Source organism: Rattus rattus, chromosome 5, assembly GCF_011064425.1.
Source record: "Rattus rattus isolate New Zealand chromosome 5, Rrattus_CSIRO_v1, whole genome shotgun sequence".
Taxonomy (NCBI): domain Eukaryota; kingdom Metazoa; phylum Chordata; class Mammalia; order Rodentia; family Muridae; genus Rattus; species Rattus rattus.
The window spans coordinates 118,886,747-118,910,110 of NC_046158.1; the positions used below are offsets into that span (position 1 = coordinate 118,886,747).

Genomic DNA, 23,364 nt, shown 5'->3' on the forward strand with positions numbered 1-23,364 from the left:
ACCTCCAAGGTTTTTTTTCCATAAAGTCTTCCCAATTCTTCCAACAAGTTATGCTTCTCTGTCCTGCTCTAATTCTGTGAATACCCAAAGCACTTGGCTCAGGCCATAGTTATGGCTTTTGTACTTTCTGCCTACCGTCAACTATTATGAGCCAAATGATAAAATCACAGATGCTCTGTGTGGTGGTTTGAATATGCTTGACCCATGGAGTAGCATTCTTAGGAAGTATAAGCCTTGTTGGAAGAAATGTGTCACTTTGAGTGTGGGCTTTGAGACCCTTCTCTTAGCTGCCTAGACGCCAGTCTTCTCCTGTTTGCCTTCAGAACAAGAACTCTCAGATCTCCCAGCACCAAGCCTGCCTGAACTCTACCATGCTTCCCACCATGATGATGACAGACTGAACTGCTGAACCCATAAGCCAGCCCCAATTAAATGTTATCCTTTGTAAGAGTTCCAAGAAGGATGACAAAAGCACAGATCCACCAGGAATGAAAGTATGGGTCACACCTCCAGGAAAAGAGCCAAGACCCGCTGAGGTGCTTGCAAAGGGTAGAGGAAATACAGAATGGATAGTAGAGGAAGGTTGTTATAAATACCATCTAAGACCACATGGCCAGATGCAGAAATGAGAGTTGTAAATGATGTGAGTGCTTCTGTTTTATTTTGTTACTAAAAGATAATTTCTAGGGGACAATGACCTATTCTAAATTTACAATGCATGTGCGATTATATGAGGCATAGTTTATATCACGTTAATTATATTCATGACCTGGTTTCTGTTTTCATTTGGACTTGAGATAGGATTTGTGTCAAGTTGACAAGAGGTAGATTGTGATGGCTATTCCCAGTTGCCAACTTGACTGTATCTGGAATGAACTACAATTTAGAAGTGAAGGGCACACCTGTAACCTGGATCTTGAAGCTGGAAGACACAGGCTTTGAATCCAGAACTTGAATCATAGTGGCCATAGTAAGCTTAGGCCCAGGCAAGGTGATTCATGCCTTTAATCCCAGGAGACAGAGGCAAGCAGATCTGTGAGTTCAAGGCTAGCCTGGTATAGAGCAAGTTCCAAGAACAGCCTAGGTCCAGGTGTGGTGGTACACACCATTATTCTGAGTCATGCCTTCCTGCTGGAGGCCTACACAAGGACAATGGATGAAGGAAGGCTTCCTTCTTCTCTGCCTATTTGCACTTACTTGCCAGCATTTCTATTGGAACCTACCTCTTCAGGATCCCAGCTTATACAGAAGACTGGCTGAAACACCTAGCCTCATGGGACTGAACAACTACTAGATTCTTGGACTTTCTATTCATAAATATCCATTGTTGGGCTAGTTAGAATGCAGACTATAAGTCATTCCAATAACTTCCTTTAATATATAAAGATATTCCGTAAGTTCTGTGACTCTAGATACTAAGACTCTCTGCTTTGAACCTCAGGTCATCTGCAGAGCTTACATTCATGGGTGACATTTTGTACAAGGACATAAGCTGGCATCTCTGCTACAAGAGAGATCTGGTCCCTCCACAACCTTGTCATTTCAGTTCCTGGATCTAGGCACACCACAGCTAGCTACCTGCCAACAACAGTTTTGCCAACGGTCTTCAAATTATTTCCTCAAATCAAAATCAAGTTTCTCATGATTAGTGAGAACTCCTGCCGTAGTTCACATTCACCGTACTTCTGAAAATATAGCGCATGAATCTATTTAGACTAATAATACCAATATTTCAACTATTTTTCCAACTTAACTGCTTGAGCATCCCAACCCTATAGCTGAAATAACCACTTCTTAAAGCAAACAAACAAGCAAGCTTCCTTGTCTCTGCCACCTTCTTTTTAATTCAACTAGCATCTTTGTTTATCTTTTTTTACTTCCCAGCACTGAGGATTGAATTTAGGACCTTATATATAAAGTTTATCACAGAGACACCTTGCCAGCTATTTGATTCTACTTTTCTTTCTCTCTCTCCCATTAAATTGCTAAGGCTAGTCTTAAATTTACTCTGTGGCATAGGCCAGCTTTGAATGTGTAATCTTCCTAACTCAGCCACCTAAATACCTATGATTACAGACATGTGCCACAGAGGCCACATTTTTCTTTCATGTTAAGAGACAGGTTCTTCAGGCATGGAGGCCCCACAGTTTTGTGAGCTCCATTTGTTCTCCCATCCATCTGTCCTTGCTCAACAAAAGCCTTCTTCATTGATTAACTAGGCCCTTCCTCTTCTCTCAGATATCAATTGCAAATAAGATCTTTTTAAAAATGAAAATAAAAAAAGACTAAAACTAACCTTCTACCTCCACTTCTGTCATAACAGGATTTTGTGCCGCTGTATCAGGACTTTGAGAACTTTTATACAAGAAACCTTTACATGAGAATCAGAGACAGCTGGAGTCACACAGTCTGCAGTGTCCCAGTACCTAACTTTGACATAATGGAAAAAGTGACAGATGACTATAACTGGACATTCAGGTGAAGCATCCGGCTGCAAGGGTTTAATGGGTAGAGTCTCAGTGAAACTCCAGCATGGATACAAGGTTACGGATCTGAAAAACCCAAGGTGTGAATGAGGTTGATCTTGCACTACTCAGCCCTTTGCAGTTTCTCATGATATGTTGCAAGAAAGGAACTTAAGCTGACAAAGTGGTTCCTTCACAGTCTATAATAATTAACAGAGCCAACCTTGAAAAGTCTTTGTCAACTTTCTTGTCAAATTGTACCTTCTTGATTTCTCAATGATAGACTCAGTGACTGCTGTGGTCTTTTTTTTTTCTTTAGAAGGATTTGTAGCACTTTCAACCAGAACTTGAATGTCATAAAATCAATCATTTGGGGGAACCACTGCCTAGTAATATGCAGAGACCAGGAAATTTCACTAATGCTGTGTCTCACTACCAGGTTATATTTGCCTAATAAAAAAGAACACATTATCCCATAGACAATACAGGTTAAAATGGAAAAGACAATGTGAGGCTTGGACCAAACTGAAGTCTTTGAGACAGTAGAATATTAAGTGAGATAGACCCATGTGTTCACTTCCTCATTTCCCTACAGGCATACTGGAAAAGTTATCAAAAATGTTATCAACATGGCCTCCTACAACTACCTTGGCCTTGCATCAAAATACAATGAGTCAATGGAGAAAGTTAAGGACACTATAGAAAAGTATGGTGTAGGTGTAGCCAGCACCAGAAATGAAATGGGTAAGTAAATTGATTAGTTTGGAATTTTGTCCTTTTGGGTCTCAGATTCATGGTACTACATATCAAATCAGGATTGTGTCAAGGCTGTGTGCCTCAAATAAATGTGGTAAAATTGAATAAGAAAAAGAGGAGGAAAAGGAGGGGGCAAGAGGGGAAAAAGGAAAGAAGAGGAGGAGGAGGAGAAAGAAAGTGAAAGAAGAAAAACCGCTAGTGCTAGCCAGCATCCCAGTCATTACCAACTTAATTTCTCTATTTTCTTTGATCAATGGTGTGTTGTCTTCATCAATAGGATCTTACCATCAAATTCTGGTGAGCAATCAAGAACACTGATAATGGTTTCCTTTGTCTTGGGGTCTCTGGGACACCTATGACCAATAACTCATGGGGAGGTGGCCAAAACATCTGGCATTTGGGATTCTTTTTAATTGATATCCTATAGCTTCTGGAATGAACACAATTCTCTAAGTGGAATAACACCAACTAAACTTGTTGGGGTGTGTGTGTGTGTGTGTGTGTGTGTGTGTGTGTGTGTGTGTGTGTGTGTGTGATGCTTATAAAATAGTAGCTAAAACTCCAGAGCCAATCATAACTGCTCATATTTTTTAGTAAGGATATCTTTCTAATTTCCATTTGGCCTTTGAGCTAGGGGGTAAATGAGGTAGCACTAGGTCACTGGGAAGCAGAAGGTCTACCCCACTTAGACAGGAGACATCCATAATGTTTTGTTGGATGTTTAAGCAAACACCAGAGGAATAAAGCGAGCTATAAAAATCACAGATTTAGTGATTTCTTGGGATGTTACTTCAAGAGCTAGTAATACCAATACTAGTGCTGTGAATAATCAAACAGAAGACAGTCTCAAAGATAATAATACTTCAACTCAGTGAAAGAGAACATCTTTCATCATATAGACAAAAGCCAAACTAAAAGGGCAGCTGGACACAGACAATGATTTGCCACCAGAAAAGGCCACATACAGACATAATCCTCTTTGTACATTTCAGCAAACCCAGAGATATTAAGCAGGAGTAAGTTTTCATTCTTATACTATCTGTTCATAACCTGAATCTCTCATTCATTTTCTGAGCCAAATTCTAAGACATGGATGTTAACAGGTTTTGTGCAAATAATGAAAGACCCAAAGATAAGCTACCTATGCTAATCATAAAAAAAACAGGATGAAATATGAAGACCATAGGTGATGGAATAAATAAACAAAAGAGTTTACTTGAAAGCATCCTGCAACATAAAAGTAATATTGACATGAAAAAAATATGAAAATCATTATTCCGGAAGCCATTCATCTGAAATAATTTCAAGTAACTGTTAGAATATATACCTCATATTCTCATTTAAGAAAATGTTAAATGTTGCAAATTGAATAGCAACAGGTTTGCCTCCTAAAAAGAATTCCTCATACTCTGAGAACTACCAGAAACTAGATAGCATGGCTGACTTTCCCAAAGTCCAGCAGTCTTTTACTTTGTTTAGCATAAACACATATGACTGGCAGATAATATCTGTAAGTGGAAAATGGTAAGTAGCTAAGAAACACGCCCCCCCCCAAAAAAATCAATGAAGTGAGTTAGTTGAAATCTTTGAACATACTTTGACACATGCTCTTCCCCATGTCTTCAAACCCAGGAAAGGTTAATTTTGGAGAAACCACAGAGAAATATTTCTTTTGTTTCTCTTCATTTCTCACATTAGTTCTACCAAAATGTATGGGGTTTTTTTTTCATCCTTCTTCCTCTGCACACACCAAGGTTATGACTAGATGACATATGAAGTATATCATTTGCACATAATCCCAATGCCGTATGTGATGCTGTAGTATCACCTGGTACTCTTAATCAAATCGCAAGTTCAAATCTCAGAAAATACATGGAATTTTACAAAAGCAATACTAGTGTCAGCTCATGTCAACTTGGTGAATTGTCAGCACTTGGAGGTGGGAGGGGAGCCAGCCTGGACTACAGAGTTAGTTCTAGGACAGCCAAGGCCACGCAGAGAAACCCTGTCTCAAAAGAAAAGGAGGAAGAGGAGGAAGAGGAGGAGGAGGAGGAGGAAGAAGAAGAAGGAGGAGGAGGAGGAGGAGGAGGAAGGAGGAGGAGGAGGAGGAGGGGAGGAGGAGGAAGGGAAGGAGGGGAGGGAGGAGGGAGAGGAGGGAGGAGGGAGGAAGGGGAAGGAAGGGAAGGAAGGGAAGGGAAGGAAGGAAGGAGGAAAGGAAAGGAAAGGAAAGAAAGAAAGGAAAGGAAAGGAAAGGAAAGGAAAGGAAAGGAAAAAGAAAACCTGCTTACTTTAAACACACGTCCATTTAGGCACATTCCTTCAACTATAATTATAGTTTTGGGGTGCAGCCATTGATACTTTTATTTTTCAAATCATCAAAATGAAAAGATCACATTGACTTAGGACCCAATAAAAACACAAAAGGATGTGCTTAGGACACATTTCCATCTGAGTGTCAGCTGCAACGCTTGCGTTATTAGTAAGATGCTACTTTGCTGAAATCTGTTTAAGAACTCTGCCCTTTACCACTAGTATGTAAATCCTCTGTCCTTCTGCTGCAGCATAACTTCATGACTAGTCCTGTACTCTCACTCACCTCAACTACCAAGTCATCTCTTTCTGGTTTTTGTCAAGTGATTTGAAGCTAAATAGGAAATATATAGTTTCACTAATTCGAACTTCTGAAGGAAAGGCCAGCTTGGAGCCACAAATCAGTAAAAATCAGAAGACACTTTAAATAAATATTGACTTAAGATGTTCAAGTTTCTTTGGAATGAGTAGTTTTAAGAAATTGCTATAAGGTAGAGATCCTTTTTGTTAAGTGACTCCTGGATAAGTATGCTAGGGAGATAGCTCAGTGGTAGAGTACTTTCCTAGCATGCACAAGGCAAACTACTACAAGAGATTTTTGAATGAAAATAATTTTATGCAAATCAATACCACAAAGATGTTTATAACAATTAATTTCATTATAGAAGTTACAAAGATTCTCCATTCCAGTTATTTTACTTATATAGCAAACCCCTTTGTCAAAAATGGTGTCAGACCAAATTATTGTAAGTTCTGATTAATGAAATGACATTGCCTTCTGCTCAAGTCTCTTTATTTTTCTCTAAGGGTCCTTGTAAGGAATAGGGTACTCTCAGAGGAATTGTTTCAGAGTAGAAACCTGAAAATATGTCTTGGTTTCTGAAAGCCTTTTGTCAATTTCCTGAGACCTAATAGAGTTCTGGCAATGCAATTGCCCTTCCCCTGACAACATTAGCTATTATACACAAGCCAGATTTCAAAAGGCACAGATATCTCCAAAAGTATTAAAACTAACCCTGTAGGTTAGCCAAGCAAGTATTATATGTCAATGTGACGTGCCAATAATTTTACCTCAGTACACAAATGCCTAAAAAGGCACACCTGGAGTGACATAAGTAGAGATTCTCAGAAGTTGATAATTTGCAGATAAACTTCTACCTTCTGACTCAAGAAGGTAAAATACACAGTCCAGGCACAATTTTTAATGACTTGCCATTGCTAGGGTCCATATGCTGAGATCTCAAAACTAAGACTAATTCTCCTGGATATCACTAAAGAGCACATTGCATTATACCAAAGTGCTCATACGTAAAGCCAAAGGCCTACTCATTCAAGATTCAGTAAGTAATCGAGGAGCTCTTTGCTCTGTACTTTTGCAAGATAAGACTGAGGTTTCCAGTTTTACTAATTTGACAAAAAGAATAAGAATAAAAAATTGTGATACAGAAGTGTACATGAAATTATAATTCTGGTATTCATAAAGTATTACCCAACACTACCTCCCTTTAACTCCTTCTGGTGCCCTCAACTCACCCCCTCTCCCTACTAGATTTATGTACTTGACTCACGACAACCTTCATTAGGAATACAAATGCTAACAAATATTAGCATGGATGTACTTAAGGTGAAACATTTATACACTGCTAGCCAGAGTGCAAATTTGTGTGGCCATTTTGGATATCAGTCTGGAGGTTTCTTGGAAAACTGGAACTCAAAGTCTAGTTTGCCACTCCTGGGCATATACCAAAGGATATTGTATCTTACTAAAAAGATACTTGGAGATCCATAATTCACTGTTGCTATATTTACAATGGTGCAATCAATTTATGTCCACTAACTGACAAATAGATGATAAAATGTAGAATGTGTAGATAACAGATTTTTACTTGGATGTAAAGAAAAATGAAATCATAAAATGTTCAGGTAAGTGGATGGAACTGGAAAAGAAATTATACTCAGTGCAGTAACCTGGTCTCAAAAAGATAAGCATTTCATGTTATCTCTCATGTGGAATCCAGATTTAAATCTCACACACACACACAGAGAGAGAGAGAGAGAGAGAGAGAGAGAGAGAGAGAGAGAGAGAGATGCTCACATACAAAGATGTTACTATATGAGCCAGTGAACAAGTTAATTTGCTTGATATTTTCACTGAAAATAGAGAGAATTCCAGAGGCAGAAAGATTCAAACATGGAGAGGAATGGAAGTGAGAAAACAATGGAGTGAGGAAGACATCAGAAATGAAAAAGCTGAACAGAGATTTACATCATTTACATCATCACTGTAGAACACAGGCGACACAGAAGAACAGAGGAAAATACTCTAGAGTTAAAGGCTTAAGTGCATGAGAGTTGGGAGACAGCAGAGAAAAAGGGCTAGGGCATGAACTAACCAAAACTATGCAGAAGCTTAATAGAAACCCATGACTTGATGAGATTATTTTCAAACATAATATGTTTTAAAGGGAATTTGAATAGAGCTATCCTTCACGGGTAGACTATGCTACTCCCACACGACTTGAATTCGTAAGTTAAAAATCTCTATTCCAGGCACGGGGATCTCCCTGGGAGTTATTAGTCAGAAAGTCCTCAAGGGGACTCCCAACAACACAGGATGCTGTTATTGTTTTTAGTTGCCCATGAAAACTAAATGGTAAGACTATATTGCTGGAGACACCACTTAGTTTGGGACTCAGGGCATTGAGAAATCAACATTGATTGTCAAGAAAATTCTCTCTCTGCTTGCTAGATTTCATAGAGCATGGTGAGTCTCAGCATATTTCTGAGAGAGAAAGACAACAGTGCTCTCACCAAGTCGTAGGCCCTGAATACTACAGTCTTGTTTTTAATTTTGTCAGTACTGAGGACTAAATTCAGTATGCAACATAAGTATTTTACCAACTGAAATATAACCATAACCCCCGAATCAGAATCTATTGCTTAAGAAATGTTCTAGGGAGGCCCACACACACACACACACACACACACCCACACACACCCACACACACACACACACACACACACACACACACACACACACACACACACACACACACACACACACACACACACACACACACACACACACACACTCACATCACACACACACACTCATACACACACTCACACACACACATACACACACTCACACACACACACACACACACACACACACACACACACACACACACATCACACTACACACACACTCACATACACACACACACACTCATGGGTTACTATATGAACTACTGAGCATGTTGATTTGCTTGATATTTTACTGTCTAAATATGTAGCAAATACCATGTTTACATTAAAAAAAATCAAAAAGTGATCTGCTGCAAGATAATGTCATCTATGTATGACCAGCAACTGAATCCATGAAATCTCAACAATGCAGTGCCTAAATAAAACCTGAAAAATTAGACACCAGTTGGCATGCCAACACGGATGGAAACATCTCTCAAAGCACATACCAAGAGAGAGATCTGAGGACAATTAATGGTTACTGAGAATGGGAGATCAGTCTTCCCCAGGTTATACAGTCCCAAAAGTACATATACATATGAGCAACATTAAATGAACTCAACAAGTTGTATACATAGTAATGTGTGTGTGTGTGTGTGTGTGTGTGTGTGTGTGTGTAACAATAGTAATTAAAGAATAAGAGGCCATGATGTTGAGAAGAAGTGAGAGAGAAAGAGCTGGAGGGAAGAAAGAGGAGAGAAAATGATTTCGATACAGTACTCATGCATGCAGTTCTCAAGAAATGAACATTAAAAGGAAAAAAAACAGAAATAAAAGAAAAAACATGGGCTGGAGAGATGGCTCAGAGGTTGATCACACTGGCTGCTGTTCCCAGAGGTCCTGAGTTCAAATCCTACCACAAGGTGACTCACAACCATCTGTAATGTGATCTTGATGCCCTACTCTGGCATGCAAAAGAACATGCAGATAGAACACACATACATTAAACAAATGAATCTTTTAAAAAATGAAAACACGAAGTGGAGATGTCATTTTGTCAGCTTAACACTTCTTCTGTCACCAGCATTACCATGAAAATGTGTTGCAATCACCCAACTATGCCTCCCTTAGACACTTGACCTGCATTCTGATTCTAATTATCTAATGGTTAATCTAACAAGAGGTAGTGAGTGTTCTGTTTAAAGTGAAGTGCTACGTAGGCGTGCCAATGCAAGTGCCTTTCGCTGTTTGTCTCTGAAGACAGCAACCAGACAAGGTATCTAGTCTCACATCTCTCTCTGTGTGCTTACCTACAAACTGCAAGTAACAGAACCAGGTACACAAAGACTTCCGTGTGATTCCTTTAGACACAAGGACTAATGCTAGCTTGGATATAGGAAGCCTCAGTGCACGCAAAGTGGCACAGATATGAACTGATCCGCAGCACCATTAGAACAGGCAGATGGGAAGAGCTGGCGGGTCTTCATGTTAAATGGCAACCTGTGCTGAGGCCAAGACTAGAAAGAGTCTGAAAACAGGCTCTTATGGACCAAATGAGACTAGTCACAGATAGGGAAATCGCTTCACACATGACACAGAGGAAGAATTGGTAGCTGCGAAATGGACTTCTCAATTATACCCTTCCCCACCCGATATCAATCAGTGTTAGTACGCCAGTGTTAAAGCCAGAGATCTGTACATTTTGACTGAGGGTGAACCAGTCAGCATCACTAAAAATCCAACAGAAACATGTAGTCCCTGCCCAGAATATTGGTCATTTATCCTGAATCTACTTTTTATTCACTTGACTCCTGCCAATGTACTTGATGTTTGACATCAGAAAATATCACTTAGTGAGCTGCCAAGAGCATAGACCCAGTTCATATTTGTTCTTTTATTCACAGAGCAGATTTTAATAGCCTTCTGGATAAGGAAAACATCAAAGTAATAACAGGAGTCAATATATACATAGCACAGCAATTCGTACACCCACTGACACTAGCCAAATCAAAATGATTGTGCATCTGTTTGTTCCTTCAGCTAGGATGATAGTTGTGCCTTCTTGGGATTTACAAAGGGCAGTATTTATATAACAAAGGCCGACTGTTGAATGTTATTTTTAAAACTACCCAACTATTTGAACTACCAGCTGTAACTTATCATCTCTACTACATGGAGACACACCCCAATGTCTATAGAAAGGAAGCTCCTTAACTTTCTAACAATTACTTGCTCTCTTGAATCATCCTTTATTTTTTAGCATAGAGTTATAAGAAAGTGGCATGTACTTAATTTTAAAAGCCATGTTTTCATTGATTTGTAAGGAATTCCTTGTTTTGGAAAACCTCCCAAGAGAGTCTTTGGCACATGCACATCCCATAGCTGCTTGACTGTCTATTTGCCTAACAGCACATCCCACACCATCCTGAGGACTTTCGGTGATTGAATTAGCTAAATATGTGGAACAGCAGGTTTAGAAAGAACAAAGGTGGAGATCTGTCTTAATTATCTGTCCACATCTGTCTAGGTGTAACATAGATACTCAGTTAATCCCCTAAGCGGGAAAGATTTATGAGAAAAGTTACTGAGTTGACTCATTTGGCCTCCTTTTATCTTTAAGCAGCTTCTCTGGATATTGATATTTACTGCCCAGTTACTTTGTTGCTTTGGTTCCTTTCTAATTGTATCCCCTACTCTTAGCTCTTCATTCTCCACAAAAAGCCTCCATATAACTCCCTAGGTTCATATTGAATGCTAGTGCAAAAGAAGGCATGGTGCCCATCAGGATAAAAACTCTACTACAGTATCACAGTGTTTGTTCCCATGAGCATTCTGATGTCCTTAGTATCTGCGGAAGTCAGGGAATCTTGGGTGCCTGTCTGCACACTATGTGCTCCTTTTGTAATGGAGATTTTCCAATTTCTGGAATCAACTGAGTAGTATTAATCATTGTGGGATAGTGATGATATAATTAATCTGAGTAGTTTTGCCTTGGGCAGCTAGAAGGAGGCGGAGAATGACTCACACGTTGGGTGGATATGAGAAATCGAGTGGGAGAAGCCACTATGACAGGAAACGATTCTATATGGAAGAAAGAGCATGTGTAATGTCAAGAGATGCTAAACCCTATCTTCCAATCTCCTTACCAACTTTCAGGGACAATAGCCAAAGACCACTCAGCTGTTAATAGCAAATCTATGGAGAGAGCCCAGTCTCCTACCTTTTGGTTGCCTACTCCTTGAACCATTCCCTTTAGAAGGCAATGTCTTCTAAATAAATAAAAATGAATCCCAGTACATGATCATGTGTTCACGTTTTCATCTTCAAAGTTCATTTACTCTTTCTGTGGTGTGTGTATATTTATTTGACATAAATATTTACTGATCTATGTCAAATATATCAATTTGACCTATATCAAATATATATCAAACATATTTTTTGTTTGATGATACAAATATTATATCAAAACTCCAACGTTTTGTACATTTTGTTATGGTTTGTGTGTATGTGTGACATATGTGTAGAAATCAGGGAATTATTCCATGGAGTTAGTTCTCTCCTTCCACTGAGTTCTGGGAAAAGAACTCAGATCATTAGGTTTGCATGATAAATTCTTTTCTCATCCAATCCATGTCTCCAATGTGACAATTTAACTGCTCCACTGAACCTCGAGTAAGAATGACTGTACTGTATGTTGTTCTGACAGCTGTAGGGATAAATGAATTCAGGTTTGAGATGGCCACCAACCAGCTTCTGTATAATACTGTGGTTTTTCAAAAAAGATAATGGTTACTCTTCAAAAATCCTACTTAATATTGAATACAAAAATATTAAGAATTAACTCTTTGAACTGACCACTTAATACTTCCTAAAATTTATCTTCAACCATTTTAGCATAATGGTGCTAACAAACCAGTGATAATAGAATTCTGTTATTTCATCCTGAATAGCAATATGTATTGATTGCTATGTTACACTGAAGGGAACATGTTTATAATGGGCCTTAACATGGCAACAATATTACTCTTTCTTAAATCTCAACAGCAGCTTCTAAATCCTGTAGGTACAAGTTACATCTCTTCACTTGTGTGTTTTTCTATTATCAAACCTGAATTTATTTATCCAAAGTGTCAGAAGCAGCCCACCATATGGTCATTCTTACTCAAGGATTGCCAGGATAGTTAAAAGTTTAAGTCGTCACTTTGGACAGAAGGCTAAATGGATATCGTCATTTACCATGCAAACCTAACCAAATCTATCTTTCAGGGAAAATGTCAAGTAAAATTATAATGCAAGATCTGTCATTTAAAATTTACTATTTAAATGCATATAATCAATACAAAATCTCCTGGTGTTTTTTATATCCATATTACATCTCAATGCACACACTAAATTTTCCATGAATGGAGTCAAATGAAATCATATTCAAATACTAATAAGGTGTTTAGTAGGAAATATTTTTGAAGGACATTAATTTTAAAGTTGAAACCAAGTTAATAAGATTCAAATATAGAGTTCAGATCTGCAATTTCACTAACTACAGGTAGCTAGTAGTTATGATATGAGCTGCTGTAACTATAAAAGGTAAAACGATTACATACAAAATTTAGAAAGCATTAGTGTTTGCTACCAGCAGGAAGTAATATGGTTATAATATTTAAGAAGAGATCAGTAAACAAGGATATAAAAGGTTATGGTCTCGGTGTGGTGATACACACCTAACCGAGAACTCAGAGAGTTGAGGTAAGAGGCTCACTAATTTGAAGGCAGTCAGGACAACTGTAATAAGAGAAGGTGTCAACGAAAAGAAAGGAGAGAAAAAGAGTAGGTGGTGAGAAGATGAGGAAGCAAAGTAAGAGAGGGAAGAGGAGAGAGGATGAGAGGTCATGAGAAGTAAAACAAGCATTCAAAGTTAGGTTGAATGATCTGTTGGGTTTTCTGTGAAACAATTTTAAACTTCTTTAAACAATTTTAAACTTTTTTCTTCTCTGTAAAGTAATAGTAACTACACTAGTGGAAGTCGAAGATTAAATGAAATCATTCTGATGGCAGACTTGTCAGAGTATCTAATATATTCCAAAGATTTGATAAACACTATTGTTTATTGATAAATACTATTGCCCTTAGTAGCTATAGACGTTGCTGAATCTGTGTGCATTTAAGTAAATGAACTCTCTAAGAGAATTGCAACAATTATCTGTGAGACGTAGGAAATGTGGTGTGTTTTATAAGTTCTATTTCACTGCAAAAATGCATATGGGAGAAGCCATAAGTATATAGTTCAATGCAGCCATAAGTATACATCTCAATGGATTTTTACAAAGCAGATACACATGTGTATTCAACAACATCCAATTACAGAGCATTCAGAGAATCCCAAAATTCTTGTCACATTAAAAAAAAAAAAAAAAAAAAAACCACTGCCCTGACATATTTGCAAACTTTATCCCCACCACTGTTTGAGGCAGTATTTTTGTTTTTCATTAGGCTAATTGAACTGTGTTTGCAAAACTAACACATACATTTTCTAGCAAGTGGACTTTGAGTTGTCGTTAAATTGGAGCTATGACAGAGATTCTTGCTATGCTACAGGTCTGTGTTGATGTACGTATAGTAGGATTTAAGGTTTTAAACTTGGGCTTGCTCAAAAGCGAGGGTCATTCCTCCTGTAACTTCTGCTTAGGGTCCTTGGATATACACAACGAGCTGGAGGATCTCATGGCTAAGTTCTTGAATGTGGAAGCGGCGATGGTTTTCGGGATGGGATTCGCAACCAACTCGACGAATATCCCTATATTTGTTGGAAAGGTAAGAATTTCTTGCCATGTGTCTTCTGCTGTACTATTCCCAAGAATTACACCTCTGAATAAGTCCTTTATCAAAAGTGTTGCCCAAAAGGTCCTTTTCCTAACATCAAAATCTTTGGTTAAATGTATCAGCGTAGTCTAGAAATTCTCTTGATTGTGATACTCCTGGTTATTGAATTGCTAGATTAAATGTGGCTCAAATGTCATAGTAGCTCAAATTTAATAGTAGCTTAGAAAAAGCCTGTGTTATGGACTTCATATTTGTCATGTAGCAAGTACTTACTAAACACTACTTTAGACCAAAAAAAATTCCTATTTCATCCATTCATTCATTTAGTTGACTAATTATTGAGATTCTGCATGTCATGGTATGAAGCCATATATGTGATGTAAGAGGATGAATAAGCCCTGTGCCTTGTAAATTCAAGTGTTTGAAGCCTGGTGGAGAAACAAGATACTAAATGAAATCGGATAGGTACTCCAGGACTAGAGCATACATACATGAGGAATGATAAGAGTCACCCACTCTTCTTGAGATAGTCTGCGATGCTTACACTAGAATCAGGAGAAGAGAACACTGATAGGTGAGCACATTGTTTCTTGGAACAATGAAGAAGGGACTGCATTTGCAAAGCATAAAAGCAGGACTAGAACGCAGATTCATGAAGCGAGAAGAGATCCACAATGAAGACACACACCAAATCACACAAAACCTCATATAGTAAATCATGCCAGCGTGAATTAAGATAATACCATTAAAAATAGAGTAGTTGTGGAAATGTTAATTTTAATGATATATTAGCTTCTGATATAATATATATTAACATTTAACACAAAAAATATGGGACTTCTTGAAAGTAACAGCTGCCTTATTTGTAGTAGTTACACGGCTAAAGAACAAAGAAGTGAGGTATCATGAGGTTTACAATAATTCTCAAATGTATCCAAAGAAAATTATACATATATTCTTCACTAATGAAAATAAGACCATTTTTCTAGCTTTAACCTCAAAACCCTAAAACATATTGCATGTGAATTACCAAAATATAAAGAAGAAGTCAATTACAAATGGTCACAGAAAACAAAAGTGAACCATCGTAGTTCTGAATTCTGGGTATTCGTGAACACCTCCCTAATGTATGCATTTTAAAAGAAAAACAAATATATGAGAATAATTTAAAAGCAGTAACAATTTCTGCTCACCTCACACTGGCTTTCCGTGCACAGTTTTACAAATTCAAAGTTTTTAACTGTAAAACACAGATGCTTCTGTGTTGACACAGAAGGGATGTTGGCACAGGAAGAAAGAGAATACAAGGTGAGACTTTGCGATGCCTTATTATAAAAAGCCCTGGGCTGCCAGGAGAACTAATGGGACCATCCAAATAATGTAGCACAGAATTGGGTACCAAGCAAGTGGATAGCCCGCCACAAAATATCAGCCTTCCAGTCAAAGCTCAGTCCTTTAGATTCTTGCTAGTGCTTAAGACAACCTTGCTGTTGAAAACTATTTGTGAATGTTCCAGTAAGGATGCAATGGTTTACAAACAGCTGTCATCTTGAGCTAGCAGAAAGATCAGCTTGCATCCAAATGAATCCCTGGTGAAATTCAACCTTTTCAAATTAAGTAGAGTTCTGATTTAACATGAATTTTGGTATTTTCTAGTTCCCATATGCTGTCTTTCTTTTCATTATCTTGTGGTCTATGTTTGTTTTCTGCACAGGGATGCCTCATTTTAAGTGACGAGTTCAACCACACTTCAGTCATCCTGGGGTCTCGACTCTCAGGCGCAGTCATAAGACCCTTCAAACACAATAGTGAGTATCTCTGCGTTTACTCAACATGCACTGCCTTGGTCCTAGACAAAGGTCAAGATTATTAGTAGGGACTTTGTCCTTGCTTTTCAAACTGGCAACTTAGCCTAATGAAAGACAATTACGTTTATAGTCACTGCTGCCTTGTTAACCTCTGGTGACCTGGAACAAATGGCTGAAGTGTATTAAACATCCAGATTGCTAAGTGTTACCAAAACACATTAATGTCACTGTTAGCGGTCTTGTGATGTGGCCTCTAAAGATGTGATTGATATCTTCAGATGCCATTTAATGACCAGTTGTGTTGTAATTCTCCCCTTTGTGTAACCTTGTCTTGAGAAGGTCCTAATACTTTAAATTTTGCACTTAAGGAAAAAGTTAGCTTTTATTTTCTTGGCATAATGCCTCATTTCCCTGTTCCTATATATAAAATACTCATATCACCAAATACTCTTAGATGCCTTTTAAATGTCCTGTCAGAGGCTAGAGAGATGGCTTAAGAATTTAGAGCACTTATTTCTTTTGTAGAGAACCAAGGTCCAGAGAACCAAGAACCAGCACACACATGATAGCTTGCAACCATCTGTAACTCCAGTAATGGGATCGGATACTCTCTTCTGACTGTTGTAGGCACCAGGCACACACATTATGCACATACGAAATACATACATACATACATACATACATACCTCACACATACATACATACATACATACATACATACATACATACATATATACAAGCAGGGAAAGCATTCATAGACATGAAATGAAATAAAAATAAATCTAAAAAATTTTCAATGTCCTTGCAGGCTCTGTGCTGCATGGTTGAAAGGTGAGGATAAGGCAGAAAGCTACCCCTTCACTCTTTAGAGATCAGATCAGACACCATCAAAAGTCTTAGGAAAACACCTTAAAAGAAGTAGGTCATGGTTGGTGACAACTATGTCCTATGATTCCAACTGCATTCCCAATTTGTGCCACTTTCTCTAAACCCTTTGATCTTTCTTGCATTCAATGTCCTCATCTGTAAAGCTAAGGAAGACATTGACACATGTGATCTGTTAAAGTTCTGCTTCTGGTACATTGAAATCAGAGCTGCCCCTGCTCCATTCCTGCGCATGCTGCATGCTCATGTAAGTACCCACACACATGCGTGCATACATACACACACACATGCTTGCACGCATGCACACACACACACACACACACACACACTTTGTAAAAAATTTCTTACCACCTTTCCCTCTTTCCATTCCCCTCGACTTTTTTTGTTCCTATTCCTTAGTGTGCCCTTCATTCCAGAAGTTCACAAAGAGTAACTAAAACAAAGACTGGTAACAATCAGGAAGGATTGTCTTGGTTCCTTTATGCATACCTCAGAGCAATCTCAATCCATAGAACAAATGTCTCGAGTAAGAGGAAAGAAAATGCATGAGAGTGTTTGTAGTGAGAATTTTGGAGTTTTGGTTTCTTTAAAACCACAGCTATGCTATAAGAACGTGTTTTTATTTTAAACCCAGGTGTGGAGTGAGAGGCTGCTTCAGACTGTTCATAGCAGCTGACTATTATGTGCCTTGTGCTCCAGCACAGGCATGGTTTTGCCAGCTGCAGACAGTCTCTGCAAATGTGTTACCTTTGGAATTCTGGGAATTTTCCAGAGGGTATATAAATGCTAGTGAGCCGAGAGGCAGGGTTGGTCATTGTTGGTCATTTGGAAGAGACGGTTGCCATTTGATAGTGGTCATGGTCAAAGAAGAAACAAAGGGAAATAAATTATATTCAGGGATGTGTTTCTCCCTTCCAGCCTTCTCTCTCCTACCTAGTGTTAGGGGATTGAAAGGATACAATAAAGTGGGAGAAGGATAAAAGGAAGGAGAACCCACAAAGTAGAAAAAAAGAACAGTATGAACTTTCCCAAGTAAACACAGTGAACTCCTTTCCTAACAAGTGGAGTGTCCATTGAAAACCTGCTCTCACTGAAAAAGGACATGGGAATGAGGGGTTGGGGAATCACCATGCATTAGAGAACTATTTCCAGCATCTGTGAATAGATGGCTATGATGGAATGAGGTCCAGGCCCAGGCACTCTAGAAGAATAAGATTGTAGACATGTGGTTCAACTCTGATATGTAGTTCAGGGTGATTTAAAATATGGTGTCCTCCTTTATTGTGTTTGCAACAAATATTCAGCTTTTCAGTTCATTATTAGATAAATTGTAGTTATGTTGATTTGCCATCTATTATCACAACCAGTTTCAAATTACTTTGCTAGTACCAAGAATTCATGTTTGAAGTACACATCTTTTAGGAATTTAAAGAAGTATGTTAGTGCTGGTTATAATGGTGCCTTTCAGTAAGCTTCTCACTCAGGAGGGGCTCAGTTAAGAGGATCACAAGTTCAAAGTCACGCTGGTATGCATAGTGGAGCTCCACGACACAAGGATGAAGTCAAAGAAGACACAGTAACTTTTTGATTATGTGGTCAGAGAAAGTATCATTGTTATTAACACAAATATGCTTAATGCTTTTAACTTTCTTGCATGACAGGTGACTGGTGATAAAAACTTATATCTGGAAATGAATAAACCATGTATACGTTTAGCACAGTAGTCTCGCTTTCAGAATAGATATGCTGGGTGGGTTGTCATTTATTTGGAACAAGTGAGCTGAGTCATTATCAATATTGATTTCTTATTTCTTCAATTCATTCTACATAGCAATAGTTTGTGACTATAACTTTATAATCTAGGCACCTAGGGACTATCTGTGGGAGATTAATGATTGTTCCCACCTCCACACCAACTTATACAATTATTTGGGTTAAGATTAATATATATCTAAAGATAGAAGACCTAAATCTTATTTTAATTTTTGTATTAATTAATTTTTTACCATTTAATATCTGCATAAAGTTCTCTGGGTACACTCACCCTCCAACCCCCTTTCCTCCCTCCAGTTTCTGTCATTTCCCCCTTGTCCATACGAGTTCCTTTACAACATTCATGTCTTTTTGTCTTGTTTTGCAACCCAGGTAGTGGAAGAAATTTCTAAGAAAAAAAATGATATAAAATAACCTTATGTTAAATACTGAAATAAATTGGCCCAGCCACAGCCTGTGACTTATTACCAGTTCCAACTGGTTAGTGATTCTTTAGGGACCTGCAGTAGTATAATCTAAAACAAGCAACACAAAGCACACCACACAAGCAACCATTTAGTATCTTCCTTAGGTTTCTACTCCCAGGATAAGAATCCCAGTGAAACTACAGAGAGAGAAGAGTAGAATAGTAACCAATCAGGAAGAAGTCACATAATGCTTGGAGAGCTAGGGGAAAAACCAACACTAAGTGATGGACACATGAACATTTTGTATTTAAATGGGATATCTGAGGATTCTCCATCATTTACACAGGATGCAAAGCAGAAAACATCAAATTAAATGTGTGATAAAAGCCAAGTTCTTGCCTTGGCAATATTGTAAAGGACAAAAGCAAGCAGAGAAAATAATTCACTATAAAAGATACTGAAGATGGTCACACTATACTTGGTCTTAGATCACGAATGACAAGAGATAATGTTACTCCTAAGCCAATTTGCAAATTTGGATGATAGACAGATAAACTTAATGGTGCTAAATAAGAGTAATGCATCATGGTAGGTAGCTATAGTATCTATCAGCTATAAGCTTACGTTTGTAAAGACTTGTATAGAAAACAAAGAGGAATGTGTAATAAAGAGTATGTGTAGTTCATGAAGCCGAAACTACTATATTTGGATCCTTATAGGATAAATCAACTGGCCCTGCCATGGTCATATAAGAGTGTACATCTGTGCTTAGGGAATATGTAGTGAACAATTTAGAGGCACAGAACACTGAATATTTAACTTAGTCTCAAAAGAAATAATTAGATAGATGATGGATAGATAGATAGATAGATAGATAGATAGATAGATAGATAGATAGATAGATAGATAGACAGATAGATAGGTAATTGATGATAGATACATAGATACATAAATACCTAGATATATAAAGCAAGGGAAATAGTGCATTGAAAGATGAATCTAGGTCAGGTGAATGAGTGTTTTGGATTATTCCTATTCTATTCTTAAAGTTTTCTGAAGATGAAAAATACATTAATTTATGCTTCTGTTTCTAAGTCTTCAACTCTACTGATACTATAATTAGTATTCATTTTTAATCATCGAAGTTTTTACACAGCTTTTCAAATACTTGTCCTATTCAACAATTCCTCTTCATGCTGCCTTCTTTTCCCAGAAAATGGATGACACTTTATATTTATAATAAATGCCAGCTGCAGTGATTTTTGTACCAGAAACTAGCACTTATTAAGAATTTATTGTATACCAGATGTCTGGCTATTGACATTGCCTTTGCATTTATTTGCTCGTTTAATTAGTCCTGCAGAAAACATAATGAGATAGGACCTAATTAATAAATGAAGAGTTATGGTTTGGAGGTATTTAGGAAACTCTCCAAAATAATCTGGGGAAGGGAATGAACTCAAAGAAAGTGCGTGGGAAAATGCCATAGGGAGACCTGTTGCTTTGTATGCTAATTCAAGTTTTTAAATGATCCTACAAGTACAACAGTGTACCTAGAACTCTTTGGGAAAATGTTGACCTTCCCAGTTCATTAGAACTATGCCATTTAGTCATCATTTACCACCTCCTAGTCCACAGACATGCGGTATGAGTGAGCCGCTACTGTTTAGTTTTCTGTGGAAACAATAAATAAATAAATAAATAAATAAATAAATAAATAAATAAATCTCTGAAACATGGCAGTGCTCTAATCCCCAGAACCTGTGGATGCCTTGTTATCTGGAAATGGAGTTAAAGTTACAGAGAGAATTCTGTGTGCCAATCAATTAACTTTAAATTTAAGCCTCTACATGGGTCTAGCGTGATAATTGGGTCCCTACAAATGAAGCAAAATGAAGGGTTGTCAGAGTAATGTAAAATGAGAAAAACTTCAACTTTCGCTTTTAGTTTTGAAGATGGAAGAACACATTCTAAGGGAAAGCAGGACCTAGAAGCAGAAAACTGTGAGGAAGCAAAGTCTGAGCTAAAACTCTGAGAAAGGTGCCAGTCCTGCCAAAGCTGTGAAATCACTCAGGCAGACCTATTGCAGACTTCTGATCTCCAGATTTGTTAAGACCTTAAGTCTGTGTTGTTTTAGTCAATAATTTGGTCAATTTTCTGGAAGCATCAGTAAGAAACAAATACAAGTCCTTTGCTCCGTCTCACCAGTGTGCATCATGCAGCTTTGTGTCCCATTCGCATCGTGAAAGCACCACCTTTGGTGTCAGAGCTAGATCCAGGGTCCACTGAATAACTACTTTCTTGAGAAGTGAAGGACATGAGAATGTGTATGGAGTGAGTAAGAATTAGATGGGGCAACAATACAAATGATTCTCATGTCTGCTGGCTCGACTTGCAGCTTTGTGACTCTCCTGAACACTCATCCAGAGATTAGAATGACATAGCTATTTAGGGTTCTGTAGAAAGTGCCAAACTGCATGCATGACACATGGAACCAGGCCAAATAAAAAGCTAATGCCATGAAAAACACCAGATCCTTTATTATTAGCTCTGAAGACTTTTTACTCTTTTTAACTAATTAAGTAATTAATTTTAATTTTACATCCCAATGGCAGCTTTCTCTCCTGTCTCTCCTCCCAGTCCTTCCCTCTCACCTCTTCTCCTGAACAATCTCCAGTTCTTCCTTTCTACTCAGAAAAGGAGAGGGCTCCCATTTATCAATCTGCCTTGGTATATCAAGTTGCAGTAGATCTAGGAACATTTTCTCCTATTGAGGCTAGACAAATGTGGGGAAAGGATCCAAGGGCAGGCAACAGAATCAGAGACAGCCCCTGCTCCTGCTGTTAGGAATCCTACATTAAGACTGAGATGTACGAATGTTACATATGTGAAGCCTAGGTTCATCCCATGCAAGCTACCATGATGTTTCAGTCTCCACGGCTTTCACAGGCCCAGGTTAGTTGATTCTGTAGTGGTGGTGTCCTTGACCTCTCTGATTCCTTCAGTCTTTCCTCTCCCAATTCCAGAGGATACTCCAAGCTCTACCTAATGTTTGGCTGTGGGTCTCTACAGCTATTTCCATCAGTTGCTGAATCAAATCTCTCAGATAACCGATATGCTAGGTCCTGTCTACAAGTATAGGGGAATATCATTAATTGAATCAGAGGTAGGCACTCTCTCATGACATGGGTTTCAAGATGGGCCAGTCCTTGGTTAACCTTTCTGATCCATCTTTATCCTGGTACCTCTTGTAGGCAGGACAAATTATAGGTCTAATGTTTTCTGACTGGGTTGGTGTCCCAGTCCCTGCATTGGACGTATTGCCTGGTTACAGGAGATGACCATTTCAGGCTCCATATTCCCCATTGCTAGGAGTTTGAGCTAGAATCGGCCTCTTAGATTCCTGGGAATTTCCATTGTCCTAAGTTCTAGCTCTTTCCAGAGATGTTCCACACCCTATGGATTCCAGTTCTCTCTCCCTCCACTTCCCCCCAGCTTTGATCCCTGCTGGTCACCCCCAATCTCTCTCCTACCCAGTTCCCTCCATCCACTCACCCCGATGTCTATTCTATTTCCCACACTCAGCGAGATTTAAGTATCCTCGAGGGCTCTCTTGTTACTTAGCTTCTCTGGGTCTGTGGATTATAGCATTGGTATCCTGTAGTTTATGGCTAATATTCACTTATAAGTAAGGTTGTCTTTCAGGGCCTGGCTTAACTCACCCAAAATTATATTGTCTAGTTCAATCCATTTGCCTGCAAATTTCATGATGTCATTGTTTTTAATAGCTGAGTAATATTCCATTGTGTAAGTGTACTACACATGTTCTTTATCCATTCTTCAGGTAAGAATGGATAGGTTGTTTCCAGTTTCTGTCTATTACAAACAAAGCTGGTATAAGCATAGTTGAGCAAGTGTCCCAGTGTTGTGTTAGAGCATCTTTTGGATATATGCCCAGAAGTGGTATAGCTGGGTCCTTGGGTAGAACTATTCCCAATTTTCTGAGAGCTGCCAAGTTGATTGCCAAAGTGGTTACACAAGTTTGCACTCCCACAAGCAATGGAGGAGTTTTTCACTTGCTCCACATCCTCGTCATCTACTGTCACTGGAGGTTCTGATCTTAGTCATTCTGACAGGTGTAAGGGTCATTTTGTTTTGCATTTCCCTGGTGACTAA

The 23,364-nt window shown here is 38.4% G+C and overlaps 1 protein-coding gene across 1 annotated transcript in view; it reads left to right on the forward strand.

Moving 5' to 3' along the window:
* Sptlc3 (serine palmitoyltransferase long chain base subunit 3) overlaps positions 1-23,364 on the forward strand; it is a 110,720-nt gene that overhangs the window by 33,469 nt on the left and 53,887 nt on the right. Inside the window, exons 3-6 of the mRNA XM_032904299.1 lie at positions 2,324-2,478; positions 3,061-3,209; positions 14,182-14,306; positions 16,030-16,123. Of these exons, the coding sequence (XP_032760190.1) occupies positions 2,324-2,478; positions 3,061-3,209; positions 14,182-14,306; positions 16,030-16,123 (523 nt within the window). The remainder of the gene's footprint in view (positions 1-2,323; positions 2,479-3,060; positions 3,210-14,181; positions 14,307-16,029; positions 16,124-23,364) is intronic.